General features: G+C 31.7%; 1 protein-coding gene across 1 annotated transcript; it reads left to right on the forward strand.

Annotated features, from left to right (window-relative positions):
* Positions 1-8750: 8750 nt before the first annotated feature.
* LOC131851469 (ionotropic receptor 75a-like) lies at positions 8751-18030 on the forward strand. The gene is made up of 12 exons (XM_059201973.1): positions 8751-8838; positions 9691-9839; positions 10385-10544; positions 12899-13193; positions 13831-14003; positions 14389-14615; positions 14893-14992; positions 15509-15687; positions 16044-16151; positions 16670-16836; positions 17023-17220; positions 17877-18030. Exons 1-12 carry the CDS (start codon positions 8766-8768, stop codon positions 18028-18030), a joined length of 1983 nt encoding a protein of 660 aa, XP_059057956.1. The 5' UTR covers positions 8751-8765.
* Positions 18031-20455: the final 2425 nt, after the last annotated feature.

A 20455-nucleotide genomic window follows, 5' to 3' on the forward strand; every position in this document is an offset into this window, starting at 1 on the left:
AATGTTTGCTAATTGCGAGAAATCGAACCCGCGACCAACAGAAGTAAGGTGGTATACTAAACCGCTAGACCATCGAGACCGCTAATTATTATTCAGACTATGTGGCACTTTGATGAGGTTATCGTTTATGTTTATATCAACTTATAAATATAAATAACTATCGGTAGCAACGCAAAAATGTTGATATGTTTATTTTTATTTTTAATAATAAATAATTGAAAACTTAGATAATTAGATATTCATTCATTTCTATTATAGTTTTTTTTCTCATAATTGATTTCGGTATGAAGATCAGTATGTAACAGATGTGAGGTCAACTAGTTTTGAATATACGTAACATCAATATCAACCTTATATGATGTGGATACTGTCACGTTAGACTGTCAAACTGTCAAACTATGAAAACTGCCTGTCAAACTCTAAAATCTCTAAATTATATAAACCTTCATTGGTTCACATAGAATTTAGAGTCATCGCTGTAATATTAATTACAACTGAATATTGTAGTTAATTACCTTAAAGATACAGGAATGTATATGAAAAATCTGCTAACTATCACCTTCGTTTATTGAAATTATAATACATTTACAACAGCTTGGACGACTACACAAAATCGCTATCACATATAATCCACTTTAAATAAAATCTATATAAATAATATTAATTTATACATATAGTAATTGCAAATATTATGTTCTAAAATAAAAATAAACCTAAATCGATCTGGCATCGCTAGACGAAAATTACTGTCTGGTTTATTTAATTGCATATAAAAAACATGTTTTATTAATTACAAAGTCTCGATAGTTTATCCATAAATATTCCACGTGTAGTAAAATTATATAAAATCATAGACTGACCTTGTGGAGTCGAGGTTGCATAAAAACTTTTTAAATATTGTTTCCTTTAATATTTAGTAATTTTTTTTTATTAAAATAGTAATATCTTTACATCGATTTTTTTTAAACGATTATACCATCACGCGTGATGCTATGATTACGGGAATTATTAGGGATATTTATCTTACAAATACATATATCTGTGAAACCTTTTTAATATAAATACATTTATTTACAAAGTTTATTATAATAAAAATTACAATTATTATTAATTATATATTAAAAATATATATGTATACATGTACAATAATAATTATAGATAATGATGCAGCAAAATGTTTACTAAATATATGTTTCTTGCTATTACTAATCTAATTAATTCAAATATTCAATTAGTCATTGTATTACAGTGTTAGTTAGAACGTAGAGGTGTGGTGCGTGACGCGTGACATCCGCGTATGAAGTGGTCGTGGATTCATCACATATTAACAATAGATTTCATCATTTATGGTACAACTTTATATTGTACATACCGTCGACGTCCACTGTTGTACCCAAGTAAGGCAATAATTCTAACACAATGCAGAAGAGGCAAATTTACTAATGGGAACCAGTGGCCCTTTATAGAACTAACTTTAATACTGTTGGTCGCTGGTCTTTTATACCTTCACCGAACGATAGGGGGCATGTACAGATAGTACTCCAAACCCGCGGAAAGATTTATGGAGCAGCTGAAGACTAACTCATGCCTGACGGATACGTCTGGTCTGAGAGCACCGCTAGGAGTTCAAATCTAGGTTTAGGCGGCTGTAATTACGATCCTCGTTTGAATTGAACGGGAAATAGATCGGATGAGACTAGTGACCCTGTGTGTGACTAGGCAGATCTCACTTGAAAACAATTGTGGTTTATGTAATTCATGATAAACTACAATTAGAGATGATTATTAATTGATTTGACTGCATCCTGATCCTATCATCTTTCACTATAGATAATCTGATAGTATACGTTAACAAAAAAAAAGTTGAGTTTCTTGCCTGTTCTACTCAACTGAAGTTGTTAACCAAACTGGATGGTAGAGATAGTGATAAAAAGTATTACATATAGAAGTGTCCGAAAGATCCTATGTGAATATATAATTTTGAGTTTAAGTTGGTAAAGGCGGAATTACTAACCTAACGTAATCCGTAAAAAATAATATATTTTTAAGAATAAAGATATGAAATGACTGTGTTCAGCAAAACCTTTATGTTCGAGGGAAAATTTAAAAACATTCTCAAACGCTCTTCAAAGTCGCTGGTAAAGAAATAACTCTATAGTTATATTATTAAACGAGGAGCAACAGTACCTATCAAATTTAAACGACTCAACGATAACAATAATTTCAGACAGCTCGTTGTAATATTTATTGGCAATAAAATATAGCGAAAACCTATTACTAATACTAATAATACTGTAGAATCCCATAAATAAACTGCAAGGAATGTTTCTCTAGTTGTTATGTCGTGCTGCAGTACAATTGGATAATAGGCAGCTGAATTTTATTTAATACATTGTATTTTATATGCATTGTTGCTAACTTTGTCAGTCTGTTTGTAGTATTATAATCTTGTGCATATTCTCGTCTCTTCTTGTACTTATGTTAACTTCTTGTATCTGTTTTTTTTTATTTCGTAATCATCTATTGTTGAGAAACTCTTGTAATATTAATATACTTAATTTTTCTGTTCTCCAATCAAAATATATATAAATTTCTTCTTACATACAAAATTCATGTGTCACAATATAGTTACGACACTCCTCCGAAACGGTTTGACCTATTTTTATGAAATTTTATATGCCTATATAGTAGCTCTGAGAATCAGCTACTATCTATTTTTCATACCCCTAAGAGATATCCACCCCCAACATTTTTTTATTTAAAATTTTCACCTTTTAAATATTCAACCTTCTGTCTCCAACCCTTATTTTTTAATAGCTATTTTAATTTATATCGCAAAACAACGTTTCAGCTAGTCTTAGTATAGATTATATTTAGTTGACATTTCGGATGATGACAAATTCAGTACAAACTAATTTCCATGTTTGTTAGTACCATGAAAACCTTTATTGAGTAAACTCGTTATTTACAATTGGACACGGTTACAACAAAGCTGTGAGCCTGCTAATCAATTAAATAAAGCACAACACAAATAATATAGTAGTACTGCCTATTTATCATCTGTGCAACTCTTGTATTTAAATTTATTACCTTTTAATGCTTCATTAATTAGTAATTAACGGTACATTAACATCCGCAATTATTATTTAAAAGTAGAATTATCCTTATAAAATTTGACATATTTAATTAAAATTTTTGTAGCTGTTTATAATATGGGCCGCATTTCAGACTGACCTAAAAATGTACATAATTACCTATATGTTAAAATTGTTAGAAATATTACAAAATTACTTGTATGCTTGGTTAATTGTTAAAAATAGAACAAACCCCTCATTTTAGTCAAACATTATGTTTTAAATTGCATTGTCATAACTTAGTGATTTACTACCCCGACTAACAGACTTATGGAAAACTTTAACTCATATCAATTTTATATTTATGACTAACACTCTAGTAATGGAAGTGCTGATAACAATTCAAAGTGATCGGAGAATCGGAGATAGGTACAAAACAAACACAAAAAATATTTGAACTCACGACCTCATAGGCATTAACCTGATGCATTAAATTGAAAAAATAGGTAGGTATTTCTCGAAATGTAGAAGTCAATTGCACCTCTAAATCGAAGTTAACAATGTATCTAACTACCCCATATGGGATTATAGTCGTACAAATAGAATATTTATTAAAAAAAATACAAACATGATATAGACAACCAAAACATGGGTAAATATCTAGTTATCTGTACATATAAATAAAATTGTAGTGTCTGTTTGTAATATTGAAATAACCGATTTTTACTACATGCATATGAATATATATACGGTACATATACCAAAATAACATTTTTTATCATTTTTATCTGTTTGTCTGTCGTTTTGTTTGTTCCGGCTAATTTCTGAAATGGCTGGACCGATTTTGACGGGACTTTTTTTGGCATGTGTAATAAGGAGTAACTTAGGCTACTTTTATTTTAGAAAAATAAAGTTAAATTCCACGCAGACGAAGTCGCGGAAACAGCCAGTATATTATAAAAGAAACAACAAGGTAAATCTATATTAATATTATAAACGCGAAAGTTTGGAAGTATGGGAAGTAAGGATGTTTGTAACTCTTTCACGCAAAAACTATTAAACGGATTTTGATGAAACTTTACTATACATACAAACAAGCTTATATGTATAAGCTATAAATTTCATGTGAGTGAAACTGCGGGCACAGCTAGTATGTTAATAATATTACTCTTCGTAAATACAAGAAATCGAATATAACAAAGTGCGTGTAGCAGTTTGCGAGTTAAGGAAAAAGATAACAGACAGACTGTTTGTAAATTGGGGTCATTTTAATGAAACCTGTATCATACACACATTGTAGGTAACTACAGAAATCGTTCTCTGAGCAACAGTAGGTTTTTTTAATGGATGATAATGGAATGGTGCACCCGCCTGCGCTAACGGTTTACGCTATCGGGACACCAGTGGAGGATTATAAGATTAGCATTACGTTAGGTCAGTCATATCGTGGCAAATTCACAAGGAATTTATGACTATAGTGTTAGGGTTCGCATGGATATTTTCGAGATATATCTGATATTTTATATTAAAAGAAGGTAGTTTCATTATCTTCTCTGTATATCGTTACACACACAACTAGTTCGCGGCTATAACCCTCCACTCATCGCGCATCTTCTCTGTATAAAAGGGAGGGCCCTCAGACTTTTCCGTGTGGCCTTCAGCCGCTCCATAAGTCCTTCCGCATTCTTTGAGCACGAAAAAAAAAAAAAAAAGCCGCGGCATTCGGTCTTTGAGCACAGGATGTGCTGGTTGTATTTTAATTGCTAAAATGAATTGTGTTAGAGATATAGTTAAATTAATGTTATATAGTTGTTATTTTATTATAATACATACTTTTACTAGTACATAGAGTTGATATATCTAACAATAGTGTCCAGGGGAACCGCTTGGACGTTAACATAACATAGTTACGGTACAATTACCGCATTACTAATAATCTCTTCCCACGGCAACAGTAACTATTAAAAATTGCCGCTGTCCTTAGGGTATAAAATATAAATGAAATCTTTGCATACCAACTTTAGCTCTTTTTGTATTTGGTTCAACAAACAGTGTGTACAATCTTAATTACTTAATTAGTCGGTCTCGGTGGTCTAGAGGTTTAGCACACCGCCTTACTTCCGATGGTCGCGGGTTCGATTCCTCGCACGGCAGAAATATTTGTATTCATGAGTATGATTGTTTGTATCGGTGTGGGTATTTTCTATGTATAATATGTATGTATTTACGAAAATATATATATCTATGTATTTATAACAGTAATCTGGCATCTATAACACAAGGTTTAGCTAGCTTAACTTGGGTCTAGGTAGCGCTGTATGAATTGTCCGTAAAAAAAATACTTTTCTTCACATTAATCTTAAGTACAAAAACGTGGTCCCCGCTCCTCCGCATCAGAATTACTATTATAAAAATATTATTACAGCTTTATTCAGGAATTCTATACTTGTAGAGTCGGGTCTTAAAAACGAATCCTTTAAAAATAATTTACACAATCAATGGTTTGCAACACTATAAAAATGGACATATAGTTTTATTAAATCAAAATTTCTCTATTCCATTAAGTGAAGAAGCTCCCAGTGTACTAACTGATGCTGATATACCACTTCAATTGCGCAACAATATAGACACGAAAACCATAGTAAATATATCCGCTCCGTAGACCTTGGATATCATTGCAGGTATGCAGCAGGGACTGCGGACCCAGTGCTTCTGGACGTGGACATAGACAAATACATTGATTGAAAGGATATAAATTGTAATTTACTTGACTTTACTTATATATTAACATAGTTTATATGTTGCTTACTAACATAATATGGATGGATATCCGAATTAATTAAATAAATAAATAAAATAATAACATCTATTACTGTGGTCACGCAAAAAAAAAAGTGTATATATAGTTGCATATATAAATAATTAGGTACATCCGTGACAATTATTATTCAATTCCTTTTCTCGCTTTATTGAAATTTTATGTTTGTTTAATTAGAATAGAATAGAAATAATCTTTATTCAAATAAACTTAATATAAGCAGTTTTGAATAGTCAAGTTTTTTTATTCTACCGCTTATTCGGAATGCAGATTCATCACAAGAAGAATAAACAAGAAACTTGTGTGTTGCTATTTTAAATAAATATTGATTTACTTATATTTAATTAACAATGATTAGGCATGCGACAATCAACATAGAAACCGCTACGCACTTAATCTCTGTTCAATCAGAAAACAAATTACTACAACAACAAATAAGAGGATATTACATGCTATAACGATCATTTCATCAAATCAAATCCTGTTCTAAGAAATCTGTCTGCCTACATGCGGCATTCTGCAAAGAAATGAGTTACTGCTTCCAGGAATATACAGGATACTGGAGTATCCTTGACATGCATTCATTCCATTAAAGGCAATACATTGTCTTAATGTGGAGCAGAACTGTACGAAATTGTTTAACAATGAATTACTGTTTATATACTACACGTAGTATGACGAGAGTAATATAAGGAAAATTAAAAATAAAGTTTAAAAAATGGCTTCTAAAAGTTACAAAACAATTTTTATTCGTTTTTTCTTTTACTTCTTACGACTTCCAGACTATACACACAATAGTTACCTATTACCTAATTTTGTATCCATTATAGTATGTATTATTATCCTGAGATTAGTATACTGCTTTACTCACGATGGTCGGAGGTTCGATTCTACGCACGGTGCAAACATTCTTTCTGGTCTGGGTGTTTTCTTTCTATATTATGTATGTATTTACAAAAAAAATAAGTTTTTATATCAGTTGTGTAGTACCCATAACACAAGCTCTGCTTAACTTAAGGCACTAGATGGCGCTGTGTGAATTGTCCTGAGATATTAGTATGTATGTATGAGTATTAGTATGTAATATTATCTGTGATTAGTAGTACTGTAGGCATTTTTAATATTTCTGTTATATTCAAACTGCAACAGTCATAATTATTAATGAATGCGGTAAGAAATTGCATATATCCTCCAGACGGCTTTAGGGCATCGGCAGCATGATTAAATTACTCTTCAATTCGCAGAACTCATGACTCAATGAAAGCATCGATCATGCTCGTGGTTTCGCAATTATGTCATGGACAGCTCCGTCGTCATTATGGTCTTTTCTTTGGGTTAACATACATTTATTAAATGATTCATGCTTCTATTTTTACTTTATCATTTTGAGAGTTTTTTTACTTTAATACTACAGAATACTTCTTAAGAATCACTTATTTTTGGGTTATATATACCTACATTCTTTAAATGATTTATACATCTATTTTTACATTATTATATATATACTAGCGGCAAACGTTACTTTGCCGTATAAATTTAAGTACTAAGTTCGCCGTTAAATAGTAGAGGTTGGTGGTAGAAGGGTGAAAGTTAAGGGTTGTATGTATTTTTAAAGCCAAATCATAATTTTATAAAATAAAATAAAAAACATTTATATTTTATTTTATGTAAATTTTATGTAAACAATAACATAAGGACATAAAGTATTGTATTACCAAAAAAAAATGTAATACCAAAAGAGCAACACACAAGTTTTACAAAAGAGCGCAACACAAGTTTTTGCCCATTCTTCTTGTGATAAGACTGCGTTCCGAATGAGTGGTAGAATAAAAAAATATCGCAATTCAAAAGTGCTTGTGTTGAGTTTATTTGAATAAATATTATTTATATTTCTATACTTTTCAGGCAATATATTTTACTTAAATGCATAGAGAGTTTCAGAAGTTAATTTTTTTCATAATAAAATGAACTCTGTTTCTCTTATTTTATAATATGATTGTAGGTAATAAAAAGGTTGCTCTAACCATAATTACATGCCAAAGCAAAACATATTTATATAACATACGAAATAATTGAAAAACAATAGGTAATTGTTAAACAGGCTTATATTGTAGGTCAACAATACAATTTATGTACGTATGGGCGGTGACAGAATTACAAATGGTAGGTTTGAAACACTAAACGTGTAATTATAGTTGCTTATTCAACATAATATATTTTACATTGACCGAAGTTACCGGTACATTTGCGTACAAAATCGATTTTTATGGATGATAATGGAATAGTGCCGCCTGCCTAGTGGTATTTTTTATTACGGATTATCATGATAAAATGAGCAGAAAGTTACAGTCAGTCCATCCAGCGAATATGAAACGTCGGTCTACAGTGACAACCGCGTGTAGGTCAACCTTGCTCTCAATAAGGCCATTGGTTCCCATACTTAATAAAAAATCCATCGTATCTATCCTATATATTCACAACAAATACCTAAAACAAAAATATATAAAAAGGTACATATTATTTTAGTCAATTTAATATAAAGATCGTAGACAATTACTAGCTAATAAAAGTGAGGGATTGATATATTTTTTTTTTATTAATTAAAAATATTGTAATGTTTTACTTCAGGACTGTACCTGATAACTCAGATATGTAGATAATATTCGAATTTCGAATTGTCCTAATATTTTTTTTTTGTAAAATAATAACATCACGTAAAGGAAATAATATACACAGCTTTTCATATCAGCACTTATTACACTGCAGTTGACTCGTTTAGAGAATTTATGAAAATGTTAAAAATAAAAACTATTATTCTATTTAAATTAATATGTTATGCGTTAGCGAAATGTTTAGATAACAATGTTAATTATATGTTAATATCATTTTTAAAACTTGACGATAGGCCGACGTCATTGTTAATACCTAATATATGTTGGTCTAGATGTAAGTATAGGGGACAAAAATATAAGTTACCATGGGGTATATGTTATATGGGATATGTGTCTAATTATGTTTATTTTTATATTAGCAAAATGGTATAAATTCCTATCTTATGAAAAACGTTCCCGAGACTTCGTCCGCATGGAATTTAACTTTATTTTTCTATAATAAGAGTAGCCTAAGTCCTTATTACATCACCTACCTGCCAAAAAAATCCCATCAAAATCGGTCCAGCCATTTCAGAGATTAGCCGGAACAAACAGACCGACAGACAATCAGACAAAAATGATATTTTGGTATATGTACCGTATATATATTCATATGCATGTAGTAAAAAACGGTTATTTCAATATTACAAACAGACACACCAATTTTATTTATATGTATAGATAACGACTGGTTTTATTTTTTTCGACTATTCTACTGCTGTTGGCCTTAGCTGGCCTTTACAGGTTCACCGAACGATTTGTGGCGAGTGCAGGTTGAAGCAGCCGAAAGCTGACTCCTGCGATTGATACGACTTTTATTTGACAGCACCACCAGTAGTTCTAACCTTAGCTAAGGCCTTCATAATTTCAATAATTTCGACGGCATATTCTTCAGACTGGTGTTAATTGTAACTCGATACATGATTAATTTAATCATTATTTTATGCTTCCGTTTATATGTGATGATAGATCAATAGCTGAGGTGTGATATACCTCATACCTTGTCAGTCCTGGCGACAAAAAGGACTTGTTTTCCTCTAATTATCCAAATCTCACCATTTATCCAATACAGCTGTTTTATGGTAGAAGTAGACGATATACTAAATGTTTTATAACTGTATATTTAAATTTCCAAACGTTTTCACAGATAAAATAACATCAATGGCAAGATTAATGGCAGAGAGTAGCATCAGCGTCGCTTACTCACTGCAGGCAAATAGAACAGAGTATTTTCTGCAGCATATCATCGTGTTAGTTGACTTGGAATGTCCTAATTCTGATGAATTTTTGTTGAAGGTATGTTTATAACAATTAGGATTGGATTATCACGCTCCGTGTTTCGTTAAATCTTAGAAAAGTAAATTCGACAAAAAAAATGTTTGATCATACGTTCGCGTACAGATTCGAATGTATATTATAGTTTTTTTTTAATTATGCATGTGCAAAATTTCTGTTATTATTATATTTTTTGTATACATTATATTATAATAATAATGATCTGGAGGAAACCTCACGACGCTATCTAGTTCTAAACCCAAATTAAATAGAACTCGTTTTATGGATACTGAACAACCGATAGAAATGATTATACATGTACATTTTTTGTAAAAATATAATCTAACCAAACACCCAAAACAATACATACAAACTTCGGAATACAAATCTTTGTAACGTACGAAACGAAACGCCTTACTTCTAAATGGTCGCCATTCATAGTAAGGCAGTGTCAAAACGGCTAAACTACATATTTACCATTGCTATATATTTTTATAAAACTCCAATTTTGCAAAGCAGTTACAATTTTGATAGTAGTTGTGAAGAAAGTTTTTTTTTAACACCAGGCTAGTGAAGAGAACTACTTGAAATCACCATATAGATGGTTGTTGCTGGCACCTGACAATTCTAGTAGAAAAAACGAAGTTTTAGACAATATGGAAATACTGGTTGATAGCGATGTGGTGGTCGCTAGTAAAACAAATGAAGAATTCATATTTACTGAAGGTAACGTATTATAAAGTTTACCGATGTAGAAATAGCATATATGATCTAAGTCTTCATTCATTTGTCGCTAAAAGGTAGCAATCAGACAGACAGACAATCTTTATATTTCGTGTTTATAATAAAACAAATACTTTATTTCACAACGCAACAATATACAAAGTGCGTGATCCTTATCCTTTTAAGTTTATACAAACCTGTGTTACGATGAGAGCGCTCTTTCTCGATTTATTATGACGACCTGAGCCGAGGTTCCAACTCCTAGCCCTCAGACTAAAGTCGTATCCATCAGTTAGGAGATGGCCTTCAGTCGCTCCATGAGTCCTTCCGCAGATTTGGGCCACTCCAAATTCGCGGAAGGACTTAGGGATCTGCACTCGCCCTCTATCTTTCGGTGAAGCTGTAAAATCCAGATGCCACCACCATTAAAATAGTTTAAAAAATGTTATAACATGGTATTAACAGAAAATAATAACAGTATTTATTTTTTTTACCATTATTGTTACATCAAAATATACATAGTACCAATAGGTACTTGCATGTAGATAGATAAGATTGCCTGGAAAGATTTAAACTTTTATTATATTAATAATATTTTTACATAAATTCAAAATATTTTCTGTTCAATGCTTACGATCTTTTAAACATTACTTGGCTTGCTTGTTGAATGTAACTTTAAGAATAATGTATGTACACCGATTCCTTAATTAATAGTAGATAGGTGTTGTATCTGTATCGTCCGTCATGTCTAGTCTAGCTTAATTAACTTAAAGATATAAATCTGACTGGAATAGTCTTAAAAATAAAACACATAAATCGGTGTAGAGTTTCTATTAGAATTTTAAGAAACGTAAACCTATTGTGTTAAATATTATTAAACCTTCAATGAAGTCATAAATAAATAAGTATTCTAAATTCTAAAGTATATTTTCAATCTGTTTGTTACTTTGTATCATCTAAACGGCTAACATGAAGATAGTTCGTAATAACGAGAACGGAAATAGGCAATCTTCTCCGAAAATAAAATCTGGACGGGGTTGAAATAGGAGATGAAAGTTCAATACTAAAAAATAGATGAAATCAAAGAGAATTCTATTAGGCTATATGTAAAATTTCTTGTAACAATATTTTGATCTAACTTAAATAACTAACTTAAAGTAAATGGTATATAGGTCATCGCGCGGGCCGTCAGCATTTTGTCATTCCAATTACAAAAAAAAGTAAAACTGTGTTCTCCTCCCTACAAGTGCAGGCTGTTCACTCTAATCTAATTCCTCGATATTCGTAATCATTTAAACAAGTCAAGTATCGAGGCGTGAAGATTGATTGCATTGCAGCCTGCATAATATATTCAGGCAAATGATAAATCCATTAGCGAAGTCTAGGAAAACAGCTTGTCAATGTCTAAACCGTAATAAATGTGCACAAACTAGATTAAATATATAGAGTTTTTAAACGAATCGGAATTTTAGTTTCGTTTATAAATAAATCTATTTGTACTGATAAATTATATTGTACCTACTATTATTTCTAGCTTTTTTTCTTCAGTAATAACAAATTAGAAAGAGAATGACAAAATAATACGTATTAGTTAAAATTATTATAGGTATTTTACTACTTCATAATTTTTATAAATAAAGGGGCTTTTAAAATTCCATATATTTTCATCTAAAAAGCATTATTTTATTCTAATATTAAATATTAATTTTCCTTAATTTTTTATTGTAATAATATGGTACTTGTTTTTTAATATTTATTGAATTACCTTCATTTCAATGAATAGCCATTAAAATATATCTTGGAATGAAGTTGACATTTTATGAATATCAAGATTTTATGATGGTTACCTCTAGATAAATGATTAATTGTAACTTGTAGGTAATATTAATGCATGTTTACTTATGCCGTAATTGGTAGTAGCTGCATTCCAAGTCGGTTGTAATTTTACTACAACTTATAAGATAGACAAAGTGGTCACTGTTGAAACTATAATAAATTTGAACTGTTTTGCTTATAAAATTTTTATCATCAATAAAGATTTTTCCGTACGTTATGTACATTTTTATGTTAGAGTTAACATACACTTATCATGTCACTAAGCAGACTTCAGTTTAAAAGAAAGTAATACAATAATTGTTAGAATTAATTTTATCTTTTCTTACTTTTATTATTTGCACTCCTGTAACCCATACTGCCCACACACCACTTCCTGTATCACTCTGTTTTGGGTTGACTGGAGAGATTTCTTTTAGAGATAAGTCCTCCTTTGCAAACAAAATTAGTAAAATCTATTTAAAACCTTGTATTTAAAAGTGTAATAAAGTATATATGTATATTGTTACTCTTGTTTGTTGCAGTATACAAGATATCTAAAGATAGCGAAATAATTTATACGACTCGAGCAATATGGCGTTCTATAAATTACAAAAATAACTCTACATACTTAAATGATGTTAATTTTGCTATATCTGAAAGCAGTCGCAAGAATGTTGGGCAGAAAACAGTAGTAGATGATAAATACGGTGTAATAGAAGACTATAGAAGATCAACATCACTGTCTATTAGACGAAAAGATTTAAAAGGACATATCCTTACAGTATCGAATGTAGTAATAGACAATAATCAAACCAAAGAACACATGAATGATAGATTGTAAGTCACAAATATTATTACACATATTTCTTTCATCTTTCTTCTCTTGCACTTCATTGTTTCCGTGGCGAATTTACTTCTTAGAGTTGCCTATTTCGCGCCACAAAACTCTTACCTGAAAATCAACCAAACTATATTTTATCGAATAAGGTAGTGTCTTGCGGAAATCCATTTCATTATTTAATATATTTATATTTTGTTTAATTGCGCTACCATTAGCATATGGAACACAAAATAGTCAATGCGAAAACCTGACCATCGTTATCGTATCTATTGGAATCGTTATGGTTTTCTCTATTAGTGTTCAAATTCCAACCGTTATTGAATCTATACCTATATTGCGATATGTTTCATCTTTGGACGAGGCATTATCAAGCAATGAATAGAGCTCGAATATTGCTTGGAAGCCTAGTATTGACTGTTGACCGTTCCTCTAGTCGTCGTCATATTACACATACACATGCAGATACGGTCATGACCATTATACCAGATAAGGTAATAAGAGATATTGTTAATTGTCGATGTTGTGATGACTGCAAGACTTGCCAATGTGGGCAACATTTCGATGAAAAATTGTTAAAAAATGACAGTACAATTTTATTTCGTCATAAACTTAGGAATTTATTTTACATTATAGGTTTCTTGATCAAGATTTAGTAACGAAAGTATCGTACGCTATTGTGAAGATATGTTTTCAGTCTCTTAACGCTACAGAAAAACTATTATTTACTTCTACTTGGGGATACAAAGACAAAAATGGAAGCTATAACGGAATCATGGAACATCTTATAAAGAAAAGGGCTGATTTAGGTATTTTTACATAATTATTAATTGTTGTACATATATTAAATGTATTTTTCTTAGTTACACATTCATAATATTGGTATGAAAGAGTGCTGTTTGTAGGGACTGGTCTGCTCTAATCAGATGTTGATTGTCTATTTAATATTTTGACTCTAATGAGTTAGTGCTGGTAGATAATTTATATTCACACATATCAACTTAAAAATGTAAAGGTATAAAAATTATTTAAAAAAGCAACACGCAAGTTTCTTGCGCGTTCTTCTTGTGATGTGACAGCCTTCCAAAAGAACGATAGTAAAATAATATAACAACAATAGGATAACATTTAAATGTATTAATAAAGAATTTGCTATTTTATGTTCTATTTTATTCTGTTCTTTTCTATTAACAGGCACAATGGCATTTTTCAACCAAGAACGGTTAGTTATAATCGACTATATAGCGATGGTGGGATCCACCGGCGTCAGGTTCGTGTTCAGGGAGCCACCACTCGCGTATATTTCTAATATATTCACGCTACCCTTCACCAGAGACGTATGGCTGGCCATTTTTATTTGTGTTTTGGGGTGTGCCTTATTTCTTTATATAACATCCAAATGGGAAGCCACTATGACCACGGTAAGTATTTTATTCTTCATCAAAGAATCCTTATAGAAATTAATTATAAATTGTGAGCTTATTCCAAAGATATATTGTTTATCTTTTCCGAGAAAATAAAACAAATACGTTGATTAAAATACAAGAGGTTGAAACGATAGATTCTAACAATCTTTGATTATGCTTTTGATATTAGTAATATGGTATAATACCGCACCGCTCTTACTCTTTATATTACTAACATGGTATACTATTACTATTAGTATATTCACTTGTTAATTAATCATAACAATTTCAGCATCAATATCAACTGGACGGCTCGTGGGCTGACGTCCTCATACTAATCATAGGAGCTGTCTTACAACAAGGATGCACTCTTGAACCAAGATATGCGCCTGGTAAGTATAGATTAATTGAAAGACTGTAGGTATAAAATACTTACATAGTATAAAAGTAGCAGTTACAAAGACTTGGCTAGAAGACAAGTATATTGTAACTTAACTTAAATTCTGTATGTGTTTAACGAAATTTAGCTTACGAACGATTATGATTTCTAGATATGATGCATGTACTGCGTAAGTTTATTCCTTGGTGAGTGCATGGATATTATACTGTAATACTCACCGAGAGCACGTAATTTTACAATTTAATTATTAATCTACTTTGACAATAGGCTGAAGGTATACTGCATCATCCTTAAATAAATTAAAAATAAAAAGTATAGAAGTGTAGCTGAAGTTCCAGCGTCAATCATATTCGTAACCATATTCGTAAAATGTTTCTCTATACCTTTATTGAATAAGCCTGGTAACTTTATTATAATAGGTATAAACATATCTCTAAAATGTACGTACGTAGACTTAACAGATACTTCTTTTAAATTTATCTATATATATAATTAGAATAACTTTCAGGTAGAACTGTGACTCTGCTACTCTTCGTAGCGCTAACAATCTTGTACGCTGCGTACTCAGCCAACATTGTAGTACTGCTAAGAGCTCCTAGCTCCTCGGTGAGAAGTTTGTCTGACCTTCTGAATTCCCCTCTTAAAGTCGGAGCTAGTGATGTTGTATACAATAAACATTATATGAAAGTAAGTCTATATTTTGTTCTTAGTTTATTAGTTAAAATGCATTGCAATGATAGGAGGCTTGTCTACAATTAAGACTATTGATCTCGTTTTTAATCTCATTGTTGGTAGATGGTAAGTTTAGCTGAACACGGTGATCCGGGAAACTACTATAGTTAAAGCCTTGGGAATCTCCCATCAGCCCTATTAATATATGTTATCCTCATCCTTTCATTTATTACTGCTTGTCTGTCAGCATCGTCCACGACCGTTATATTATCATTTATAAAACAATAAGCGCATAAGATAATCGTAGAGATTTGAATCTTATAATTCGTATAAGTGAAGAAATAGATTAAAAAAAATCATAATAATTTCAGCAATTGAAAGACCCAATAAGAAAAGGTATATATGATACAAAGTTTGCACCCAAAGGGAAAAACCCGAATTATTATGATATGAAGGATGGAGTAGAGAAAATTAGACAGGTAAGTTGCAGTCAATAAAATTGCTGTAAATGCTTTATCCATTCCTTAGAGTCATTCATTCATAGTAAGCCTGATCGGAGTGTGGTTTGAGACAAGAAAAAAATATTAAAACTCCGATGGTTTTTGAAATTAAATATATAGACAATTATAATAATACAGAATACTTAAATTTAGATTTAAGGCGAAAATAACAATCATCAGCATGTTATGCAACATATATTTGTCACCAAATGAAAGAATAAAAAACGAAGGAATTACGTCGTAATTAGTAGTCGCTGAATAGTCAGTAGACTATATTTGAGCTTCCAAACTATACCCTTTTAGGCTTTAAAGGCGAATTAAGTGTCGCAATATGGGTATAGATCCGACAACAGTCGAAATTTGATCACTAGTGGTAAAGGCTTCCGGTAGCGGTGGTCGGGTTTCCGCACTGCACCTGCTAATATCGGAATTAAAGAAAATAATCCTTTAGAGAGTTTACTTGCTCTAAAATATTATTTGTTTTACCAACCATTCAGGGTCTTTTCGCATTCCACATGGAACTAAACCCGGGATATCGCCTTATACAAAAGACATATCAGGAGAATGAGAAGTGTGATCTGGTGGAGATAGACTACATCAATGAGGTCGACCCCTGGTTGCCGGGCCAGAAGAGATCTCCTTTTAAGGACTTATTTAAAATCAAGTAAGGGAAATTATTAACTAAAAAGTTTTATACTATAAAATGCTTACTTTGTCACATGTTGCAAAAAATAGATATTTGTAAAATTATCTGGATAATTACTTTGTATTATGTAGTTCTGCCAGCACGTTGTTGTTATGGGCATAACAGTATGAAATGTCCAGTGGTATTATCATTATATTTCGGCAGCTTTCTGAAAATTCGCGAAACGGGAATCCAAGCGAACAGTCATCACCGGCTGACTGTCCCACGGCCGCGCTGTTCCGGCTCCGTGGCCACATTCAGCAGTGTGGGGATTACGGACATGTACCCGGCGCTGCTAGCCACACTCTACGGCATGATGATGGCTCCAGCGGTGTTGCTTCTAGAGATCGCCTACTACAAATTGTACGTTAACATTTATTTTTTTTAAAACGGGTGATAAAGGAATGGTGCTCACGCCTGTTGCTGCTGGCAAGTATTGGAGCATGATTGTTTGAGCATAAGGTCAGGTCAGTTAGACTATCCTGACGAATTCTCCAGGAATTAGTGACGATGGTTTCCAGGCGGAACCGGCTGGAGGTCGACATTCCGGTGTTTGGAATGGAGCTATTTATCACTATACAATCATAACTAAAATTTTCCCACATTTATATTGAAACGTAGTCAACGTCTGAATTTAAAAGTGTTGTCTTGTTGTAACGAGATTCTTCACATCTCCTTTTTTATCTTCTAAAGAGATGGGGAAGAATCTTCCACTCAGAGAGACAGTAGACGGGCCATCTCTTTAGAAGATAAGAAGGAGATGTAAAGAATGGGGAAGAATCTTTCACTAAGAAAGACAGTAGGCGGGTGGGAGCGTGTTGTATTTTTATCCGATAAAATACCACGCGCAAAAACTATTGTATGGACTCGAATGAAACTAAAGATACTCGTATCAATAGAACATATCCTAAATTGAGTAGATTAATATTAGATACTTCCCCAAATCACGCCGGCAATGCCGCAGAATACTAGTAATGATATTATACATGTGTACATATGTGTATCTATTTACATTTCAGGATGAAAATAAGACAGCGCAGACAGCGTAGACAGCATAAATCGATAAAATCTAAAAAGAAACATCCTGACTTTGAATCGGTCGCCACATCGGCCGGTATGTCAGTACAAGAAGACCAACTACTGTGTACTACTAGATTACGAAGATATAAATAAAACTATTATATATAGAAGTAGAATAGCAACTTGGCTTTTAAATATTTCGGTAGTTTGCTTAAAAAATATATATATTACAAGTGTTGTAATAATGTATGTCACATTCACTAAAGCTCTAGATATATTATAACACAGTGCAATGTTCCTAACAAAAAATAAACATTATTCTCAAGAAATTTTGATATTATTTAACTAGACTAGACTAACATATATGTATGTTATTTCATCACTATATAAGTTCATAGTTGTAAAATAGTAATATTTTACATATGTTATTAGATGGATTTTTAGCATTTATTCTTGTCGTTTTCATATAAATTTGAAAAATGTAGACCTTACTAAATGCCTTATTCTAAAACAAGAGATGTCACGTACACTATGTGTATAATCAAAACCCTAAACAATTCACACAATCTTGTCCCAAGCTAAGCAGAACTTGTGTTATGGGTACTAGACAACTGATATAAATACTTAGATAATATTTTCTCAATACACACATAATATAGGTACATAGAAAACACTCAGACCGATACAAACAATCATACTCATCAATATAAATATTTGTACCGTGCGGGGATTCGAGCTCGCAACTATCGGAAGTAAAGCAGTGTGCTAAATTGCTAAGCCACCGACGATCACGATCACGACCACGATCATGTAATCATCATCAAACTGGACGGTTCAGCAATGAAGAAATTAGGAAAACGAAGGAAATGTGAAGGAGAGGAATTTTGCGTGTGAGTTGGTAAGTGATATGACGTTCAACGGATCATCTACAGTTTATAACTATATACGATAATTAAAATAACTTACTATGTTTACATCTTCAGTGACAGTTGCTTCGACTTTATCTGGAAGTCTTCTTCAGGGTAAATGTTTGCCACGGCATCTCGCACATCATTGTAAAAATATATGGTAATATTTACCAGAGGTAATATTACAAAGAAATATCTCCTTTGGATAGTTTACACTCTTTCCCGAGGAGATAAAAACCATCGCTCCTAAGAATATCCTTCAATTCTTGTCCCTGACGGGTAGCCAACTTTGAAAAAGGGCGAGCACAATAGATCTATGTAGGTCGCAGTGCTACTGGTGCTACAAACACCTGGCAATAGCCCAAAAAACCCAATAAAAAAAAAATTACAAAGAATCATGTGGAAGATAGGTTTAGCAGTAAAATTACAAGATACAAGGCATACCATCTTAGTCCTCTGGAATTCTAAGGCATTTTTTACCTATTATAACGCTATTAGCCGCAGCTGGCCTCTACAACTTCACTGAACGATAGGAGGCGAGTGCAGATGGCGCTCTAAACACATATGAAGAGGCTAAAGGCCATCTTCTGCCTGAGGAACACGACTCTAATCTGAGAGCACCGTAAGATCTTTGTAATTTCGATTTAATAGTCGCCTATAACTCTTTAAATATCACGTTATCATGACCCCGTGATAATCACTCATGTGTGGCTACCCCATCAATCCCCGTCCAAATCAAACTGCAGAGTCTATTATATGGCCTCTCAGCTTGTTTCCAGTTGTTATTATTGTTGATACAAGCTTTTGATATATATTCATATATATATGTTAATAATATTTGTCGATAAATGTTATTTCTTTCTTTCTTAATTATATAAAAAAATGGTGTAAAGATTAATGTAAGTTTTTAAATTAACATACAATTATATTAAGTAACAAATACAATATTAATATTATAAGGTCAACCTGTATTACTTAGTATTCTAACGTTTGCCTTACGTATTAAGTGCTGTTATGTTATATTGCAATATAATCGACCTGTAATTTGTAAACACATCGTTAAACTGCCATTAACTTGTAACTCCATAAGTATATATTAACCTCATTTTTCTTACTACTCAACATATAGTCATGTCTAAGAATAGTAATATTATGTATGAATGCGAAAGTCTATTTGTTATATATCCCACTCTTAATATAATCTCAATATTATAATTTGTTAATTTTAATAATGTAATTATAACTCTCTGAAGTCGATCTGTTGCCTTTAGTCCATTAAAAAAATAAATTAACTTTGGCGCCAAAATGCTGACAAAAACTAAAAAGGAATAATATTGTAAAGATATTCAGATTTTTAAGAGAACAAGAGAGACATATATATTTGATATATTGTCATATTATTTAAATGTATAAATGTAGTATTATGATGTGCAATTGTTGTGAACTTGACAGCTTAAATAAATAATTCTGTAGAAATTAAAAAGTAATAAAACATTTTATTTCTACAGTGATATATTTCGTATTTTTAAAAGATTATACCCTATTAAAAAGTATTTGACTAACAGACAGAAAGACGCACTCGCATTTATATTCATATTTTATATATCCATAAAATTAGGAGTGTCTGTTCGTAATTTTAAACTTACCACTAAAGCTATATACGGTACTAA

Source organism: Achroia grisella, unplaced genomic scaffold, assembly GCF_030625045.1.
Source record: "Achroia grisella isolate CSIRO2021 unplaced genomic scaffold, CSIRO_AGI_Agris_v1 utg783, whole genome shotgun sequence".
Lineage (NCBI taxonomy): Eukaryota > Metazoa > Arthropoda > Insecta > Lepidoptera > Pyralidae > Achroia > Achroia grisella.

Bases quoted from the DNA above. Each gene is read 5' to 3' on its own strand.
- LOC131851469 (XM_059201973.1), top strand. From the start codon at position 8,766: ATGTTAATATCATTTTTAAAACTTGACGATAGGCCGACGTCATTGTTA. The intron at 14,004-14,388 runs GTATTTTTACAT...TTCTATTAACAG, and splicing joins AAAGAAAAGGGCTGATTTAG to GCACAATGGCATTTTTCAAC. The intron at 14,616-14,892 runs GTAAGTATTTTA...TAACAATTTCAG, and splicing joins GGGAAGCCACTATGACCACG to CATCAATATCAACTGGACGG.